We start from the raw sequence: 18,884 nt of genomic DNA, 5'->3' as shown, positions 1-18,884 counted from the left end.
ATGAAGAGAGCTCACCCGAGAGCCGCAGAGAGCTGCGGTATGCCCTAACGCAGCTCTCTTACCAATTGACCTGCTTAGCGTCGGCTCACTCTGGATTTTCGCCTGGCATGTTACCATTGCCGGCTGCCTGCGAAATACCGGAGTTCCGCGGCTTTCAGGACCACGTCGGAAATTGGGTGGCGACCGTCAACGCTGTGGGAGCACGCAAGGCCTGGACAGACCAACAGAAATGGTGGGTGGCCATCGACCACCTTCGCGATGCCGCCAAGGCATGGCACGCTTACGAAGGCGTCCGGCAAGGATCTTGGCCGGAATGGTCAGCCAAGCTGATGAATCTTTTTCGCCCGCTATCTCATGCCTGCGACCACCTAGCTCAAGATCCACTGTCAGCCCCGGATGGGAGCTGTCAGACCCACAGCCTAGACAATGCAGCTCAAGCCTCTACCACCTTGCCCTCCCTCAATGACCGAGATCCTGAAGCGCATCATCCCGACGGTGCAGGTGCGCCCTTCACCGACGTGCTCACTCTCAAGTTGCGAGTTCCTGAAGGGAACTGCCGCGATGACACAGCTGTGTCCTGCACATCATGCACTGCAAACTCATCATTTGGAAACGTGGAGACTCCGGCTCCTCTAATGCCTGACACGCGTGCAGTCCAGAAGCCGAACGAGCCCGTGACAGCAGATGGTCACCTTGCGCCGAGTGGGAACCGGGGAGACCCCCCGGAGGCCGGGAGGCCCATGGAGGCCGGGGAGACCAACACGGCTGCAGACACTGAAGACATGCCTCTGCTATCTACGTGTTACGCTCCCGCGACGCCAGCGCAAGACGTTTCCTTGCATACACATCTGTCACCTCTGTGCGACGCTAAAGTTATGGACACTGATGGCTCGGCAGCGCTGAACCTTCTCCCAAGGTCGCGCAACAAGGGTCATCCACTAGCGTCATTTCCTGCTGCTCAGCCTGTTAAGTCACAGCGTGACCAAGGCCTTCAACGACCATCCCGACACAGCCAATGTCGCCCTCCGGAATACTCGGCAGCTCGGCAGGACAAGTCGCTGCGTATACAACACCGACCACCGCGACACAGTCAATGCCGCCCGCCTGAACTACGTTTGGCACCTCATAAAACCAAGTCACTGCGTGGCCGAGATCGGCCACCTCGATGCAGCCAGTGCTGCCCACCAGAGACACTGTCGGCAGCTGCGGCCGCTCGCAGTCGTGGTCGAGTGTAATGACGAAGAGCGACACCGGGGCTCTGGCGCGAGAGCAGGATGCGCGAGGAAGAGAAGAACGAGGGTCAGAATAGAACAGCCGGCCTAGTGAACAGGCGTTGTCTCTGTTTCTCTCGTTACAATATATATATATATGAGTCCCGGGACCACCATCACTGCACTGATGGTAGTCCCGGGAGTCCACTACCATAAATGGAACGAGTGAGAAACGCTATAACGTGTATACCAAGTGTGTTGCGAATGCGGGACACTAATGCCTAACCTAACGAAGATAAACTTGCTTAGTTAGTACTGGCGGGCTAGTTGTTTGTAAATAATCTTGAGAACAGCAGCGCAAAATTCAAGAAAATCACGACAAAAACAATGAACGAAAGAAGGGCAATTTTTCAAGGGCTCGTTTTTGTTCGCTAGACACAACATTAATTAGAACTAACAGACAAGAAAGCCTAGGAAAGTATAGGGGATGTTTTTTGTAGTGATTATGATGCCAGTGTGAAGAAAGTATAGTGGGTGAAAAGACAACTTGCCGCCGGCAGGTACCGAACCTGCGACCTGATGTGATTCGTGAAGCCCCCAGCAGGCAGAAAAAGAGTGTTCCTTACTCGCCGTCATGGCTAATGGCGGTGCTGACTAACACTACTAGGTTTAAATGCACATATATAGTCCATAAAGTCGACTGGAGGATGACCGCCGCCGTAGCTCAGTGGTAGAGCATTGGACGCGTTATTTGAAGGTCGCAGGTTCGGTCCCTGCCGGCGGCAAGTTATCTTTTCGTCCACTTTGCTTTCTTCAGGTTTACATCGCAATTACTACAAATACCATCCCCTATACTTTCCTTGGCTTTCTTGTCTGTTACTTCTAATTAACGAAGAAACAATGATACGCACAACACAGGCGCAAGATTTGACTGAGCTGTTCCCAGCAGCGTCTGCTTTCCTCTGTGTGTGTCTTTTCAATAAGCACGAAATGTGGTTTAAAAGTACACTAAAGAGCAAAACGATTTTTCACGTATAAGTAAACTACTGTTTCACGATACTAAAAGACGCTTAGTAAGCGAGAAAACGCGCAAAAAGAACATATGGGTGGCGACGCCACCTTGAAGTTTCCGCACCATTTGCCATGACGTCACATATTTTGACGGTACCTACTAGGGCCGACGTAGTTCCTAATCGGTAAAAATGAAGTACCTTGTCCTCTGAGGGGCCCATAGACTTAACATACCAAGTCTGAGGAAATTTTGTTGAGCCAATGGCGACAAAATACGATAAATGCACTTTGAAATCCGTGACGTCGCGCGCGGTGATTTCGGCGCGAAATTAAAAAAAATGAGACTTTTGAAGTTGATTTTCTCCTCTATTAATGAACCTATGATGGTGAAATGAACGACATTAGAGTTCTCAGAGTACAATTTATCAATATAAACCGATTTATTGTTTCTCTTTAGTGTGAAGGACCCTTGTAAAGATAAGGCAACGTCGCACGGAAGCCTACGTGGCATCTGATATCAACGGACTAGTAGCACACGCTCACCAGATGCCGTGTAGCACTGAGCATGGCGTCGACCGCTATCGCGACAGCCAGAACACCCTTCGTAACCGCCCAATTCATAGCGCTACATAAAACATGGCGTAGAGCAGGACACTACGGTAAAGCTTCTGGACAAACAAAACAACCGCCTTGCTTTTTCATTCGACCTCCACTCACGTCAGGCGTAGTCGCGACAATACTTAGCCCGTCGTCGATGCGTTCCTATCGCACCGCACTCTAACCACACCTCATATTTCACGCCTGGAATATGGGCTATTTTACGGATTGGTTTTGGTGCCGCCATATTTGACTGTGGTCTTGTATTTTTGTATATTTAACGACTACACGAACAGCCGGTGCTACGGTAGACACATACGCATGAAAACGGTTGGGTCGATGCATTCGACGTTTCATGACCTTGTTAATTCACGCTGCGATATACAGAAATGAGAAAACATTCATTTAGCAGCCCAAGATGGCGGCGCCAATGTGTCTTACGTAAAATCGTATCTACGTTACTGGGGTGTAATTGCTCGAATCAACAAGCGCACGGAACACATCTAGAGTGGCGCCATGATTTTTTTAAGCGCAAAATCGGCGCTTCTATAAGCAAGGCGGTGATATAAAAAAGGTGCCTACGTGGCCTGTCTCGCTTTTACTACTTGAGAACTATTAAACACACAGTCAGGCACCTGAAGCTGTCGTCGGAGCGCAGAGTTCCGAACAGCGAGACTCCCAGAACGCCGTAGACGAACATGACGAGAAACAGAAGCAGGGCGATGTTGATGAAGGCGGGCACCGAGGCTGCGAATATGAGCACCAGCTGGCGCACGCCTCGCACCGACACCAGGCTGCGGAAGACGCGCAGAATGGCCAGTGTGCGCAGACCCCGCAGCAGCACCCACTCGGGACGAGACTGGGACACGCCGGACAGAAGGACGACGTCACCTGCGCACCGCGGATCCGGTGTTTATGTGCGAGCGCTTCCTAATCCTACCCGAGACCATCCAGGAGCTGCATTTGTCAAGCTCGTGCGAGACTATAGCTACAGCTGGTGGAGAGGCCGCGACGGACGGTGACTGCTGCCGGAATTCTGGACAGAGTATTGTACTCGCTACCAGGCGAAGAGTTGAGACCAGCTCTCCCTACTTTATTGGGTAGCCGTTAATGCTACGAGAAGTTTAGTGTCCTTGCTATTATTCTGCTTCTGCTACTAGTCCTATTGCCGATCTACAACTGCTACTACTACTACTACTACTACTACTACTACTACTACTACTACTACCACTACTACTACTACTACTACTACTACTACTACTACTAATAATAATAATAATAGTAATAATAATAATAATAATAATAATAATAGTAATAATAATAATAATAATAATAATAATAATAATAATAATAATAATAATAATAATAATAATAATAATACGCACTCCTACCACCAATACTACTACTGCTACAAGCCGGTTAAACATTGCTACAAGTGCGCATGCGCGAATGCTTGTGAGGCACAGACATTGGTAACATTAGAAACTATTTCCCTGCCCCAGTGCATGGTAGCAAACCGGATACTGGCATCTGGTTAGCCTCGCTGTCATACCTTCTCGCCTCTCTCACGCTCTCTCTAGACGTATATGACCCAAATGAGGGAAGTGCCGGGGGATCAAGTAGAACGCATCAAAAGACTAATTATAATGTACTCAAGCTTACTGTAATACACTATGCACTTATCATTACCTGCGCTGACATCTGGACACAAACCGGGTACGAGACATATCCCCTGACACACGGAAAAATTAATTACGATAGATAACAACCTAAGCGATCAAACAACTTAGAGCATCAGCTACACTGGAAACATTGCCAATGCTAATTAATAGTTGGGAATGAACAGCGCATGTTTCAGAGATCAAATGAGAACAATACATGTCCCCCTTGTTAAAGGCTGGTGTAATCCGCCTCATATGCGTATATAAATCGGAACAACCCAGTGCATCTAAGCGCCCCAAATATTGCCTGCATGTTGTGAAGCTCTAATTGTAGCGTCTCAAGTGACGGGACACCAGCAAGGTCTATTCCAGAATGTGAAAACCCGGAAACGAAGGGATATGCAAAAAAAAAAAGTGAAATTACCCCTTTTTTTAAATAGAGGGACAAAACTGCTTGACTGAACAGAACGTTGTCGCAGAAAAGTAACATACAACTATTACGTAACTTCGCAAACTATCTTCCCAATCAGCAATCTTTTCTGCGTCCTAAACGACTGCAGAATAAGTAAGCATTCAGTTAGCGTTCAAAACACTACATCTTGAGCAGATGCTGTACTTCGGCGGCACTAGCACTCGCCGTTACTAAATATACGCTCAACTCAACCCCCACCCCGCCCCCTTTCTCCTCCCATCCTAGGTTCAGCTGACCGTAGGCACATATTGCGGTTGATAACATGCACGTACGACTGTACTACGAATTATTATTTTCCGTGAAACAGAGGCGAGAAGCAGCTGACTTAAAAAATTTACTTTCATCCCAACACGCGTTTTCCTTGCGCTCTATCGAAAACGTTAAGAAAGCTAGATTCCGTCGTGAACAGGTCGCATCACATCGCCGCAGTGAACACTTTGCATAATGTTTCAGAAGAGTACTGGCGAGTCAACAAACCAAGTGCGAAGCAAGTTCTTTTAGCGTGCTTACCGCTGTTCTACACTTTACCGCGGTTGTTTACAAGCGCTAACGCTTAAAACAACGAACTAACGCGTCCCGCCGTGCACGATGTCGGCAAACAGATCCCGCAACCATATCGCAAAATATCCACTACGCTGGCGTGCAGCATGTCCGCACGCAAGCGTTTTCACTTCGTATTGTGATCCGTTGCCCCTTTTGTTTTAAACAGTGCAAACATTCAACGGCCGCTTTGTGGCGTTGTTTTGGCCTTATTTTTCCAGGAAGGGCTGTTTGACATTTTCAATATGCTTCCTATACTCCTGTCCAAAACCAAAGCACGCAAGCAGAATTAAGGTCACGCACGACAGGAGGGTGCTACGGCAAGCTACAGAAGGAACGGGGCAACGGTCCCGGCTACTGCTGCAGGGCGAGCGCTTCGCGGGACCCTCACCCACATCTTGGCTTATTAGGCGAGAGTACAGGGTGGAGAGGTGGGTCTCTGTATCGTCCGGGTTCCGCCAAAATCTAAGTACGCAGCGGAGACATCGCGCTGTGATCACCTCGGAAGGTCGTAAAACAAGAACCCTCCTCCCCCGAATCGACCACAATCTGGTCCGTGACTCGGTGTTTGACGAGCGCTCGCGAGGCGACTGCGTAGCATCTTCGCGCGCAGAAAAAAAAAGCCTGTGCGCTGATAGCGGTCGTCGATCGAGAGGAAAGGTTCGTTGTTGTCACGTAGCACGGACGGAACTACATTACAAAAAAGCCTGGAACTCGGGAGTTCTTATCTATAGCCGGATTCCCCGAGAGGCACCACCCAGATGACCGAAGCGCGGCATCCGGTCGCCTACGCGACTGAAGAAATAGTCCCGCTCATGCAACGTGCGATCTTCTGCGAAGGCGGGGTTACCGGCCGTCCTGCTCATTACGTCAGCCTGGAGTGCGAGCCATCGGGGTAGGCTTGTGTGCTTCCGGCAAGGGTTTGATTTCAACGTCGCTGTACAGCGCTGTCAGCGCTTCATCAGTTTCGAGTGAAACTGCGAAGTGCTTCATCGCGTCAATCGGCTGACGGCGATAATCGCATATAAGGGGAAGCTTTATTGTACAAGCAACTTGTCGTACATAAAGCTTAAAACAACAATAAGCAAACGTTAAAACGAACTCGGCGCATTCATCTCACAAATAGACACCAACACACTATGCAATTTATAAGCGCACCGTAAGCCGTAACAGATTTGAGATCGTCGCATATACACACACGTACAAAGCAGGGAGGCCGCTAACTGCAGGAACCCGCCACGGTGGTCTAGTGGTTATGTTACTCGGCTGCAGACCCGAAGGTCTCGGGATCGAATCCCGGCCGCGGCGGCCGCATTTTCGGTGGAGGCGAAAGTTCTTGAGGCCCGCGTCCTTAGATTTAGGTGCGCATTAAAGAATCCCAGGAAGTAGGTCGAAATTTCCGGAGCACTCCACTACGGCGTCCCCAATAATCATATCGTGGTTCTGGGGCGTAAAACTCCAACAATTATTATTATTATTACAAACTGCAGAAATACTACAGTTCTCAAATCCTCAATTTAGTCTTTAAAGGTTAAGTCAAGCGTGTGCTTGCAATAAAGACGGACGACGAGCCCGTCTCGCCCCAGAGCTTCTCTGCTTCGTGAAGCAATGCTCAAGTCGATTTGAGCTCTCGTGTTGCTCCGCGTTCCTTCCAGTTGGCGCACGCGTATTACGTGCTTCTTTTAAAATAATACTATATTGCAAAAGGTCTGTTGAAAAACAGGTTTGAGAGCACATGACTGTAGAGCCTTTTTTTTTCCTATTTCGAAGTGACATCCCCCAAGGCACGAGTACGCGATACGAGTCGTGCATAAAAAGAAATAAAACCGTGTTGACTTTAAGGGTGGAGATCCTTCGATTTCGACCTATATTGAACGGGCCTCGGCCTACTATATATAGCGAGCCCACGTGTGTGCGGTGAAGCCCACCGCTGTCACACTGCTAAATATGTTCTTTTTTTCTTTCTAACAGTGAGCTTCACCTTCCAAAACAAACATTTTTGGTGCTGATTAGTAAAGAAAACGTAGCGTCTGTACGAGTTTACTCACATCAATTTCGAGTGAAGTTCAAATGGCCAGAGATAACAATGATGTGAAGCAAAACCCACTCAAGACAGTGTAACAAAAAATCATGCTTCTAGTGAGCTTCACCTTACTGACGAAAACTTTTTTTTTATATTCTTGCCTTTTGTGGGTAATTGTCAGAACTTTCGCTCAAAGGCTTCATCTCCGTGTTCTTTCAGCTGCTATTCGAGCTTATTCCACAAAGACTGCTCGCTGAGGCTGGTGGCGCACTTCCGCTAAGCCGCCACAACAAGATGTCCGTTCTCACCTGAAGACAAACAGCCCGTACTTTTTTTGCCACGCAGGAACTACTGATACTGAGTCTTCTGAAAAAATTGGCACAGTTGTAAGTACTGTGTACTCTTGTGTGGTAAAGCTAGTGAGTTATAAAAAAATTTTGGGGAGAGGCGAAGCATGTAGGGAAGGGTGTTTCAGCTCCACTAACGTGAAACCTGTGGAGCGGCGAAGCATGCAGTGCGCGCTGGTGTTTCCCACAGCAATATCACTGCTAATGGGCAATGAGAGACAGAAGAGAGATTAGACACAGAGACCCGCAGTCCGCATTAAGTTAACGTGCACGCTGCGAATCTTTATTGTTCAACTACGCACAAGGGAAACCTCCCACCGGCACTACATTGCAGGTCAAGATCCAGTGCCTATATATACGGGGTGGTCGGTGAACGGTTGTGCAGCGCGAGCCGTCGGTATTTAGATGCGAAGCCGCTTAAGGCGGGGGCTTTGTCCATCCCTCCCTTGGCGTCCACACCCCCACTGCGCATGCGCGTCCCCTCCCCCTCTCTCTTCTCTCCTACACTCCCCCCCTCTAGCGCGCCTCATTCTCTCCTGCGACGAGTAGGCAGCAGCGACGCCTCCGGCGTCTTGACGTGGCACGAGCGGCCGATGGCCGCCTCTGCTTCTGTGGCTCCAGACGCGGGGCGCTCGTGCCAAGGAGGTTTAAAAAACCTCCTTGGCTCGTGCTCTCCTTCCCTCGCCGAAGAATACCACGACAACACCAATGGCATGTACTGCAGAGAGGCAGACGCACATGATCTTGCGACTTTGCGGGAGTCGAATACCTCGGACGCCGGCAGTTCCACGCAGCGGGAGCTGGATGGAGACTGGAAGGCAGTGCTGAATCTACGCCAGAGGAAGGCACAGGCTCTAGAACGCAATAAAAAAATACACCATCTACCGCTCAAGAGAACCATCTTCCCGCTGCTTCGCATCCACAGATGGTTCCCTTTAACGGGAGATCGTGTATTTTTTTTTTTCAATCAAGAAACTCGCTAGCAGACGCTGCCTGCGTCGGCGTTGTTTCTCGCGGGCGAGGGCGCTTTCTCGTTCCTAGCGAGCTCGTAGCAGTGTTGTACACGTTCCTCTAAAACAGGAACGAAAGCTCGTTTCTCGTTCCTTCCCAATCTTGGAACGAGTTCCCGTTACAAGTTCCCTTAGCGTGAAAGGAATTCGTTCCAATTACATTTCGAAAATTGGAACGTGTCGTTACATTAACGTTACATTTGAATTTTTAATCAAAATATTGTGCCGGATAACCCTGAGGTGAAATGAAGTGAGCAATTTAAAGCTAACATTCAGCTACATATATTTTACGAATTTGACATCGCGGCAGTATATAGGTTATATGTAGATAAATTGAATCTAAGGAAACGCTCGTAGACGAATTTTTTTAGAGACCACCACGGCCATACTGTGCCTGACTGCAACTTCCATGCTCGTCTATTACAAGTGCAACACATGGGGCACTTTCCACAGCAGTCTTCAAATCCGCCGTCCGAATACTCCGCTTCAGATATTCAAATAGAAATTCCCACACATGCACCAATATAAATAAGTTTCTTACACAGAAAACCACACTGAAAAGAACAATACATAAGCGTTTAATGAGTGCCGATTCAATATCGCAGTGTGAGTAGAAAATAATGTCCAGGATACACATTCGCAACTTAGTAAAGTCCCTTGTTCGCACTCAGCAAGAGTTGTATCTCAATGTTCGTATCCGACTGAGGAACCTGTTTTCTCGTCGGCACTTCGTTGGCAATGAAGAGCCGTTCCATCAAGTACTTGAGGGTACTGCCGTGTTGTACACAAATAGGCACACTGAGTCAACCTTGGCCGTAGGGGCGTGGGCAGGCTCAGCGGGCGCAGCAAGAAGGTAGCGCTAGGCACGCGTATCGTTTATTGCATGACAGACGTTATCGGGGCGGCGGCTGTCGAACTTAATTACAATAAATGTTATAGACCGATAGCCGCGGAGTAAACTCTATGTTAAAGGGATTCCTGCCCAAATGAAACCATCGAAGGCACCAGAAAGGCACCACTACAGCACCCGCGTCCACTGCGTTTCTGTCCTCTTCCCCGCTGTCCACGGAACCGAGTGTCACAAGATAGATGTGTCGATAGCTGCCGGCGGCATGCACGAGATACTTAAGGGACGATCGAGCCAGCCGCTAAACATTCCCAGGAACTGGGCTGAAGCTTTGTAGTCGGCAGCGCGCGAACATAAAAGCAATACAACGTTGCAAGAGTATGCTGCACGCGGCGAGGCGCTCACACCCAAGGGGTAGAACCAAAGTGTAACTATACGTCACCGTTACGTTGGGGCCGAAGACCATTCGTGCGCAGTGGGAGGCCACCGCACGGTATTTCGGTGGTTAGCACCTCGGTGCTTCACTCATTTTCTGCGGCCTCTGGCGTTGTGATTGGCTCCTCTCTCCCATGCGCGTCAAACACCAGATTCTCGACGATGATTCTCGCCGTTCAAAAACTCCATGGAACCACGCGTAGGCGCCTCGACTACGGTAAGTCGGCTCCCCCACTTTTCCCGATGCCGAAAAGGCCACGGGGACGCGTAGCAGAACCGCCCGAATACGCAGCCCCCCCTCCCCCAAAACACACACACACACACACACACACACACACACACACACACACACACACACACACACACACACACACACACACACGCACAAAAGCTACGGTCGAGTTGGCCGAACAAAAAAGCCATTGAGGTGAAAAAAAATTACACCATCTCCCGCTAAAGCGGACCATGAGGCGATACGAGGCCGGAGTGGCCGGAGCACGATCGCATTCCTTTGGCGTTCGTTGGGCATGCTACCAACCTCGTATCATGGAACGCGAAGAGGAACACTACGCGAGTCGTGTCTTCCCTCTAGCCTGGCCGTTAATTCTCATAGGGCGAGCGGGTAACACGGTCGACAGGCTTGCGACAGGGGGCAGCGTCAGAGAGGAGAGAGAGGAGGAGGGGACGCGCATGCGCTGGCGCTCATCACAGCGTTGCGCAGGAGAGAATTTCGGCATGTCGAGCCCGAATTTCAGAGGAGTCAACCGAAGCAAGCGCTGAACAACGCGCGCAGCGCTCTACCAGCTTGAAGGAGAGGGGACTAGAGGAGGAGAGTAGCGCATGCGCCGCGAGAGCAGAAGCGAGAACGCAGGAGAAGCGCAAGCACGTGCTGGGAGAGAAGTGGAGAGAGTAACGCGCAGCTGTTGGGGAGAGGGAAGGAGGAGAGTTGCGCATGCGTAGTGTGAGTGCGGACGCCAACGCCCATGCCGCGGGACATACCCCGAGCAAGAGATGCTTTCGCATCTAAAAATTGCGTGCCCTTTCCTGGCGGCAGCCTTACAATGGGGTTCGATGACTCTCGAATGTCAAGTAAATGTTCCCCAAGGTGTGTCTACACTCCAGAACGGCCAGTGATTGCTGTCAGATTGGTTCAGACTAAAAAAAAATAATAAAATATAAGCTGTTCTTCCCGTGCGTGGTCGGTCTTGACATCGCGCGCTTCCCTGCGTCCCCGGCGGGCGCCTTAAAGTGAAAACCAGGATGCAGCATAGTCAAGTGACAGGCGAGCAGTAGATTCTCGCGCCTCACGCGGTCGCCCATCCACCGTGTTCTGCATGATGTGCTGTGTGCGGGGGCCTGTTCAATGCCGAGGAACGTTTACAGAAGTAACGCCGTTCCCTTTGCCGTTCCTACGTAAACGTAACGAGTTACCGTTGCAGTTCTGCCGTTCCTCCAAAAGGGAACTAGTTCCTGGAACGTCGTTTCATACAACACTGGCTCGTAGTTCAGCGTTCATCGCAGAAACAGCGTTTCCATAGTTGACGCGCGCTGTTTGCTCTCTCTCGCCACACAGCGAGAGCTCAGGCGGTGGCGCCCTCTCTTGCGCTCAAACAAATGGACAGGACACGACCACGGCCGCTATACACGACGATGCAAGCAAGCAAGTAAATGGGTCACGACGATGCAGGCGGTGATAGTAGATGACGATGCACCACCGATAAGCCGAGTCCCTAAGGTGATTCGCCCAAAATAGATGACGTTTCAGAGATTTCTGTTCTCTAGGGAAAAAGCGGTAGCCCTCCTAGAGCCGACTAGTCAGCGTAGTGTTCTTGACAGTAAGCACCAAAACTTACCCAGCAATAACGAAGTTGCTTCATTTATGACCGTATAAAAGGCCCTAGCCTTCCGGCCGGCGTTTATTTAAGTTTTTACTCGGAATTTAGGTAACGTGGGAAATGAACGTGTGCAATAATTACGCTTTTGACTCACCTTCTGTCTTTTAACATAACAGCCTGAACAGCTAGAGACGCCGTGTAGGGAAAAAATTCCACCCTCTCCCGCTAAAGGGGACCATGAGGCGATGCGAAGCCGGAGCACTTGCACCATCGCGTTTCTTTGGCGTTCGTTGCGCATGCTACCGACCTCGGAAGTCGGTCGCACACGTTGCAGCTGTGCCCGAAGCTTCGGTCGAGTAATTCGCGCTGGAACCGGGTGTCGGCACCGTCGAAGCCCGGGCATTGAAGTTGTCTAGCCAGGCGTTCTGCACGGGCGTTTGACTCGCATCGTCTGTCCGCCGCCGACGCGTTGGCTCGACGCTGACGCTTGGCTTCGACGTCGGCGTTGCGTACGGCGGGGTTTACTTGCCGACGCTGCCGTTGCGTTTCGGCATGTCGAGCCTGCGTTTCATTCGTAGCAGTTTCCCGCCGACGTTGCCGTTTGCGCTAGGCTTCCCTATCCCGGAGCTCGGGGTCCGCTTGCCGACGTTTACGTTGCGCTTCGACTCGTCAAGCCTTCCGCTGCTCCACCCGCTGCTCCGCGATCTCGGCAGGCGTTAAAGGGACCCTGAAACGGTTTTGACGATTTTGTACGAACACATTGAGCCGGTAGAGCAAGTCCTAAGGATCATTTACAGACCAATTTAAGCTCTGTGCGTAAACTGTGTAATTTATTACAAGGCTTTAAAGATGCGAATCGCCACCGATCACAGCGGCTCAGCCAAACGCGTTTTCAAAACGCCCACTTCCAGTGCGCGTCGTATTGGAAGCGCGACGTCACGCAGGCGGCTGATCTGATTGGATATGTCCAGTACACGTCACTGAACCTCCTGTGGGCAGCGAGCGTCGTCTGCCTGTGTTACAACGTACTCCGTGTTGACGTGAGCTGAGCGACAGTGTTTATCTCGAGGTTTCTTTTCTTGGACATAATTAATTGCCCTAGCCGTGTTGTGTACCACATTGTAAAGCTGCGACATCGTGCAATGTTCGTGAGGCATCTGGCGAGCGGAATCCCTTCAGCGCGTCGCTGCAATGAGCGTCGCGCTCTCGCTATCCGTTCAACGCCACGATCCACGTTTTCGTCGCTGTAACTGCACCCCTGAAGACACAACAACATTGCCCGAGTTTACGCGTATCGGTGATCGTTCTCGAATTATGTTTGTTTGTCCGCATGCTTTTGCACATTGTCGCCGTACAGGAGAATATAATAAGATCTGCTGGTAGTGTGGCGGCACCTGTCGGAGCAGATACCAACCACTCCGCGAGCTTCGTCTTTGTTGGGCCTCCGAGATTGCGCGCAACCCGTCGGCGCACATGGCTGGGCGAAGCTAGCGAAGCTCACCGTCGAGTGCGCACATGAGAGCGCTGCGATCGCCGGCGATGTCAGGGTGTCTGTGAGTTGAGGGTGCAAGGCAGTGATGAGGAGGAGGGTATAGATATAAATTCCGTAGCGGCCTTGGTACACAGTGCGTCGCTTAATTTCTGGTGCGAATGATTTGGGTATGCTCCTGCCTAAACGCTCTCAAAACTTCAAAAAACCGTTTCAGGGTCCCTTTAAGGTGCAACGACGGCGCAACTGGCGCCGTCGTTGACGTTGCAACTCATGACACCGGCGCAGCCGGCGCAGTGACTGAGCGTGTGTACGACCTTATAGGTGATTCTGTTCAGAAATAAGAAGTGGGGTTTGGTGTGCACGATAACTGTCTCTCGAAGGGGACACCTCAATCGGCACACACACTGGGAAAGCGGATGAAAAGGAGACAGAGAGGAGGAAAGACACAAAAGGAGTGCTTGCGGGATGGTAGGACGAGGGTTGAACTATACTACATGGCGTGTTGGGTTTAAAGCCGCTCGCCGAGGCCGGCAGCGTCGATGAAGGAGAGAAGGGCGGCAAGGGCATTACGGCGACGATCGCTGCAGCCGGTGGGAAAGAGGATGTCCTCGAGGGCTCACAGGGCAGGCCGAGAAGGCGGTAGCGGGTGGCTAGCTGCTTCCTTGCACAGGCAGATGTGGGGCACTCGCACAGCAGGTGAAAAAGTGTTTCAACAGCGCCGCAGTCGCTGCAAGCTGACGAAGGAGCTCCCCGCAGCCGCTGTTTTTGTTCCCCCGTCCATGTCGAGCCAGTCCGCAGGGAAAAGAGGAGGGCGCGCTCTCGCCGGGAGAAACCAGCCATGGGGAGAAGAGCAGAGGGGCGTCCATCGGCGACCCGCTCGTCTGGGTGGTCACGCTGCAATTCTCGCCGAAAATTACATCGCGCGGAATCGAAAGATTTGGCGTATGGTGTCAATGGCGTCGCGGGAGAATGCGCCTGTTTAGCCAGATCATCGGCAGCCTCATTTCCCGCGATACCAACATGGGAGGGAAGCCACTGGAGTACAACATCACAGCCGTGCTCCTGAACCGACTGCAGGCTGTGCGCAACACGCTGTGAAAGTGGCGGGCCGCGTTCCTCCTTCATGAGCTGTCGCAGAGCTGACCTTGAGTCACAATAAATCGCAGCGTTCTTGATGGTAGGTGACTCACGAAGGAGGACAGCAGCCAGCTGCAATCCAACGAGTTCTGCGGTAGTCGAGGAGGCACAGAAGCTGAGGCGGCACTGCAGGGCTTTGCCGAGCTCAGGGGCAATGCAGGCGGACGCAGCTGAACAGTCTCGTAGCACAGAGCCATCAGAATAGACTTGTGTTCTGCCGGCTAGGTCGTCGTGCATCCTGGCCGCAGCCTCCTGAGCGATGGCACTGTGTGGCGTGTTGCGCTGTGAACTTATATATGCCCGGCAGTTCAAAGTAAACACAGAGGGGCGCTTGCCGGTGTGGTGGGGGCCAGCGCGCACACGGGGCAGGCTCGTCGACAACAAGACTGTCGTCAAGGTCGATGATTCGACCGACTTGAGTGTTTGGGACAGCACGAAATCGGCCGAGTAGAGGACCGACACCGGGTGCACGATGTAGGCGCTCCACATGACACAGGGCGCGCAGATCCGCTGTAAGCGACGCAGGCCTCGTGCGAGTTTCTGCCAGAGTCTCGGCTACACGAGTATGACGAGGCATGCTGTGGCACATTCGGATCACTCGCCGATGATCCCGGTCGATTGCACGCCACTGTGGGGCCTGAAGGGTGCAGAGAGGGAGAGCGTAGTGCACAACGGAAAGGGCCATTGCTTCGTATATGGTGCACGCGAAGGCGGGAGGGCATCCGTTGCCGCCAGCGAGGAGTCGACGGACACAAGACTCAACGCGGAAAGCATCCTGCCGAATGCGCCGCACCGCGGGGAACCACCGTAGACGATTGTCAATGGTTAGCCCGAAGTATCGGACACTCGTTTGCCAAGAGATACTCGCACCGTCGAGCTGAAGGCACGGGAGGTGGCGACGGGAGGTGGCGACGGGCTGCAGCACGAGGGTGAACAACGAGGGCCTCGGTTTTCGTCGCCTAAATTGTGAGGCCAATGTCACTTATAAAGTTCGCCACGCACTGCAGAGCCATCTGCATCCGCCCGCGGACCTCAGAGCACCTCCGGGTAGGACCACGCACGTAGAGGGCGATGTCTTCAGCGTAAATAACAGCGCGCACTGGGAGAATCGCCGTTTCAGGGAGGCACTTCACAAGTGGTGCAAGCACCAAGTTGAAAAGAAATGGGCTAAGAACACTGCCCTACAGCACACCAGTGTGAATGGAACGCGGTGAACTGGTCGCCCCTCCAACGTGCACGACAAACGTCCGGTCTGCAAGGAAGGCCCGAACATAATCGAGAAGCCTGCCCTCGACGCCCAGGGAGCGCACTGCACCGACGATGGAAGCGTGGGGCAGCGAGTCGAACGCCGACTGGACATCGAGAAGCAAGAGGATGGCATCTCCTTGTCGTGGAGAGCCTGCTCAAGTGTGCTGACGACGGCTGCCAGGCAATCGGCCGTCGCACGATGCTGTCGGAAACCGCACTGCTCGGGGGCGAAGACGTTGCGCGCATCCGCAATCCAGTGCAGTCGATGAAGGGCCATTTCCTCCATTGTTTTCCCAGCCACTGAGGTGAGAGAAATGGGCAGATACGATTTGATCGCACGGGGCGACTTGCCTCGCTTGAGGACTGGGATGACAGTTGCCGTGCGCCACTGGTCAGGAAGGGATCCACTTGCGAACACCCGGTTATAGGCCTCCAACAGGATGGAGCGCTTGGAAGCGTCTAGATAACGCAAGAAATATGGGTTATTCCATCCGGGCCAGGTGCGCCGCGTTTTCTCTTTCGCAGAAGAACGCGATCGAGCTCGAAGAGAGTGAAATCCTCCTCGCAGAGCGAGCGGATGTCTGCCGCGAGATTCGGATCAGGGGGAGGTAGGGGTGGTGCAGCTCGCGGGGCGCACAGCTGCACCTGGGGCAGCGGCCGCAGCAGGCACGAAGGAGGAGGCAATCAGTTCGGCAAGGTCCATTTCCGAAATGCCACGCCCCACAGCGATGGCCAGCACAGGGTAGCGTGGAACCTTGGGGTTAAGCATCGCTCGCATCGTGCGCCAGCCGCGGCCACGGCGACGTGGGTGCCTTAGTGACGAGCAGACTCCCGTCCAGCTGCGGTCACGAAGCCGCTCAGCGTGACGCCGGCACACCGCGTCGAGTCTGTTGTATTGGCCTCGAGGAGTTACGGAGTCGCCCTCTATCGGACGCGCCTCGATTGCGTGCTAGGCAGGATACCGCCGGCGCGCTCCCCATAGATTTTGCTGTCGACGCTCTACAAAAACACCCCGCGGAAGCCCTCCAGGGCATTTCTGTAAGTACTTTAGAAATGAACTGTGTTCTTCACTGTTAAAATAATCATTTTCGACGAACTGAAAGCACAAGATCGTCTACAGTCGCTGTCTCTCTGCAGAAAACCGAGCACCCGCTTCACGCTGTCACCGCGTTGGAGGCCCCTGAACCGGCTTCTTGCGTGAAAGGTAGTCACTCGCTGAGTGCAAACGATGTGAAATATCTCGTTAGAGTAGACTGCCTGTATAACCAAACGGAGCATAACAGAAAGAAGCCTCAAGCCAGCGATCGCACGGGTTTGCGACGACTGACGGTGCCTCTGCATGTATGATCGTCTGCATGTATGTTCGTACTGATGGTTTCGCTTTTGCTACGAGCACGTTTTGGGACCGCGCTGTGAACTTTAGGCTGCAAAATATGAGAATTTGTGAGTAAACAGACAACTACTGTTGCGCGGACGCTATCAGAGCAGTTCAAAAACAATTTCCTTACAGCTGCGGCTTCGGTGCGCATGGCAACTTTGTGATCTGCCGTCCCGACGATTCAGTGTTTTTTTGTTCTTTTTCGGTCTAAATTCGGGTACGTTTCAATGTCATTTGACAAGTTGTCTCGCACTGCGTATTGATCGGTCTTCTCAGCGGGCAAATGCCGCTGCTTCTGTTTCTTTATACAGCGCATTCGTTTCGTTTGGTGCTCACACAAAACGTGAGCAAATGCGACGCCTTTTTTTAATGCTCCTTAATTATCGTTCCGTTTGCATTCCAGTGAACTTGCCGCTCTCTGTCATTAACAAATTCATAGACAAAAGCTTCACCACTTCGAGATTGCTGGTGGAAGAAGGACCAGTCTACGAGACCGAGCATGTAGTAGCATGCGACGCCTAGGAAAAGAAAGAAAATACAGTAACGTTTGCCGGACTTGTTCTGCAAACGTTGGCTGTGAACTAGGACCCACATGAACTTGAAATAGTGGTGAATAAAACAGAAGGTATTGAAGCAACCAGCAGCCGCAAAACAGGATAGTAATTATTTGGCGTGTACCCCAGAAATTTTGGCAGCAGTGTCGTGTCTAACGCCAACAGGGAGGCGTCTTTCCCACGTAAATAAATGAGGCTCCAAGAAAATACATGGGGTTGGCCGATGGGCCGATCACGGAGGCAATGCAAAATTTATGTAGCTTATGAAGCAATGCATGCCTCATAAAATGGGAAGGTTGCCCGTCGGCGTCCCGCGTCGGCGGCGTCAACACGAGTGATGCAAAAAATACTCGTCACGTGATGGTGTCACCACATGACGTCATCATGACGTCACAGATCGCCAAAATACGTAGCGTGATTATGACGTCACATAATGTGACGTCACATGACGTCGTATTCACACGTCATGGTCGCTTTGCATTGCCTCCGTGATCGGTCACGGAGGCCGTGCAAAACCGCGTTAGGTGCAGAACGCTTTTGGAGGGGGGCGCGGGAGAATCAGTACATAGACTCACAAGAACAAGATGGCTTTCGCCTTCTAGTCATCTTTAACGAATGCATAAGGGACCCTGTGCGTTCTTTAATTTAACGTATCTGGGGTGGCGCTTTGATCGCCACAATGTGAAGACGCATCTCACCTGAGCTCTTCGATGTTTTTATGATAAATTGTGCAGCTTATCGCACAGTGAGCGGAAAACTGAGCAACGTCTCTGTGAACGTTTTTGGTGAGTGTACACTGCCTTTTCGAAGCATCAGCAGCCGTCTTTTTCTTGGCTACGACGAACGCTTGAACGGCGGACTGCTCCCTTAGGCTTAACAGCGCGAAGGCCCAACTCGAGTGCGGTCCCGGCGATGCCGGCTCGGTGAATCCAGAGCCGTATATAATATACGGCTCTGGGTGAATCCATCATCATGCCGCCGACGCCACCGCACCACTCGCATTCGAGTGAACCGAACGCTGGAGCTTCGTATTCGCCTAGCAGGAGAGAGGCCGGAAAATTGGACAGCAGCTCCTCCAGGATGCAG

At 51.9% G+C, this 18,884-nt stretch overlaps 1 protein-coding gene across 1 annotated transcript in view; it reads right to left on the bottom strand.

Annotated features, from left to right (window-relative positions):
- Nucleotides 1-484: 484 nt before the first annotated feature.
- LOC125757886 (sodium channel protein para-like) overlaps nt 485-18,884 on the bottom strand; it is a 39,171-nt gene continuing 20,771 nt past the window's right edge. The window contains exons 5-6 of the mRNA XM_049414197.1: nt 3,445-3,710; nt 485-577 (exon numbers count right to left, since the gene is read on the bottom strand). Coding sequence (XP_049270154.1) covers nt 485-577; nt 3,445-3,710 — 359 coding nt within the window. The remainder of the gene's footprint in view (nt 578-3,444; nt 3,711-18,884) is intronic.

This window comes from Rhipicephalus sanguineus, chromosome 3 (assembly GCF_013339695.2).
Source record: "Rhipicephalus sanguineus isolate Rsan-2018 chromosome 3, BIME_Rsan_1.4, whole genome shotgun sequence".
NCBI lineage: Eukaryota > Metazoa > Arthropoda > Arachnida > Ixodida > Ixodidae > Rhipicephalus > Rhipicephalus sanguineus.
Note: the sequence above shows the minus strand (reverse complement) of the source record. Positions and strands in the feature narration are given on the sequence as shown.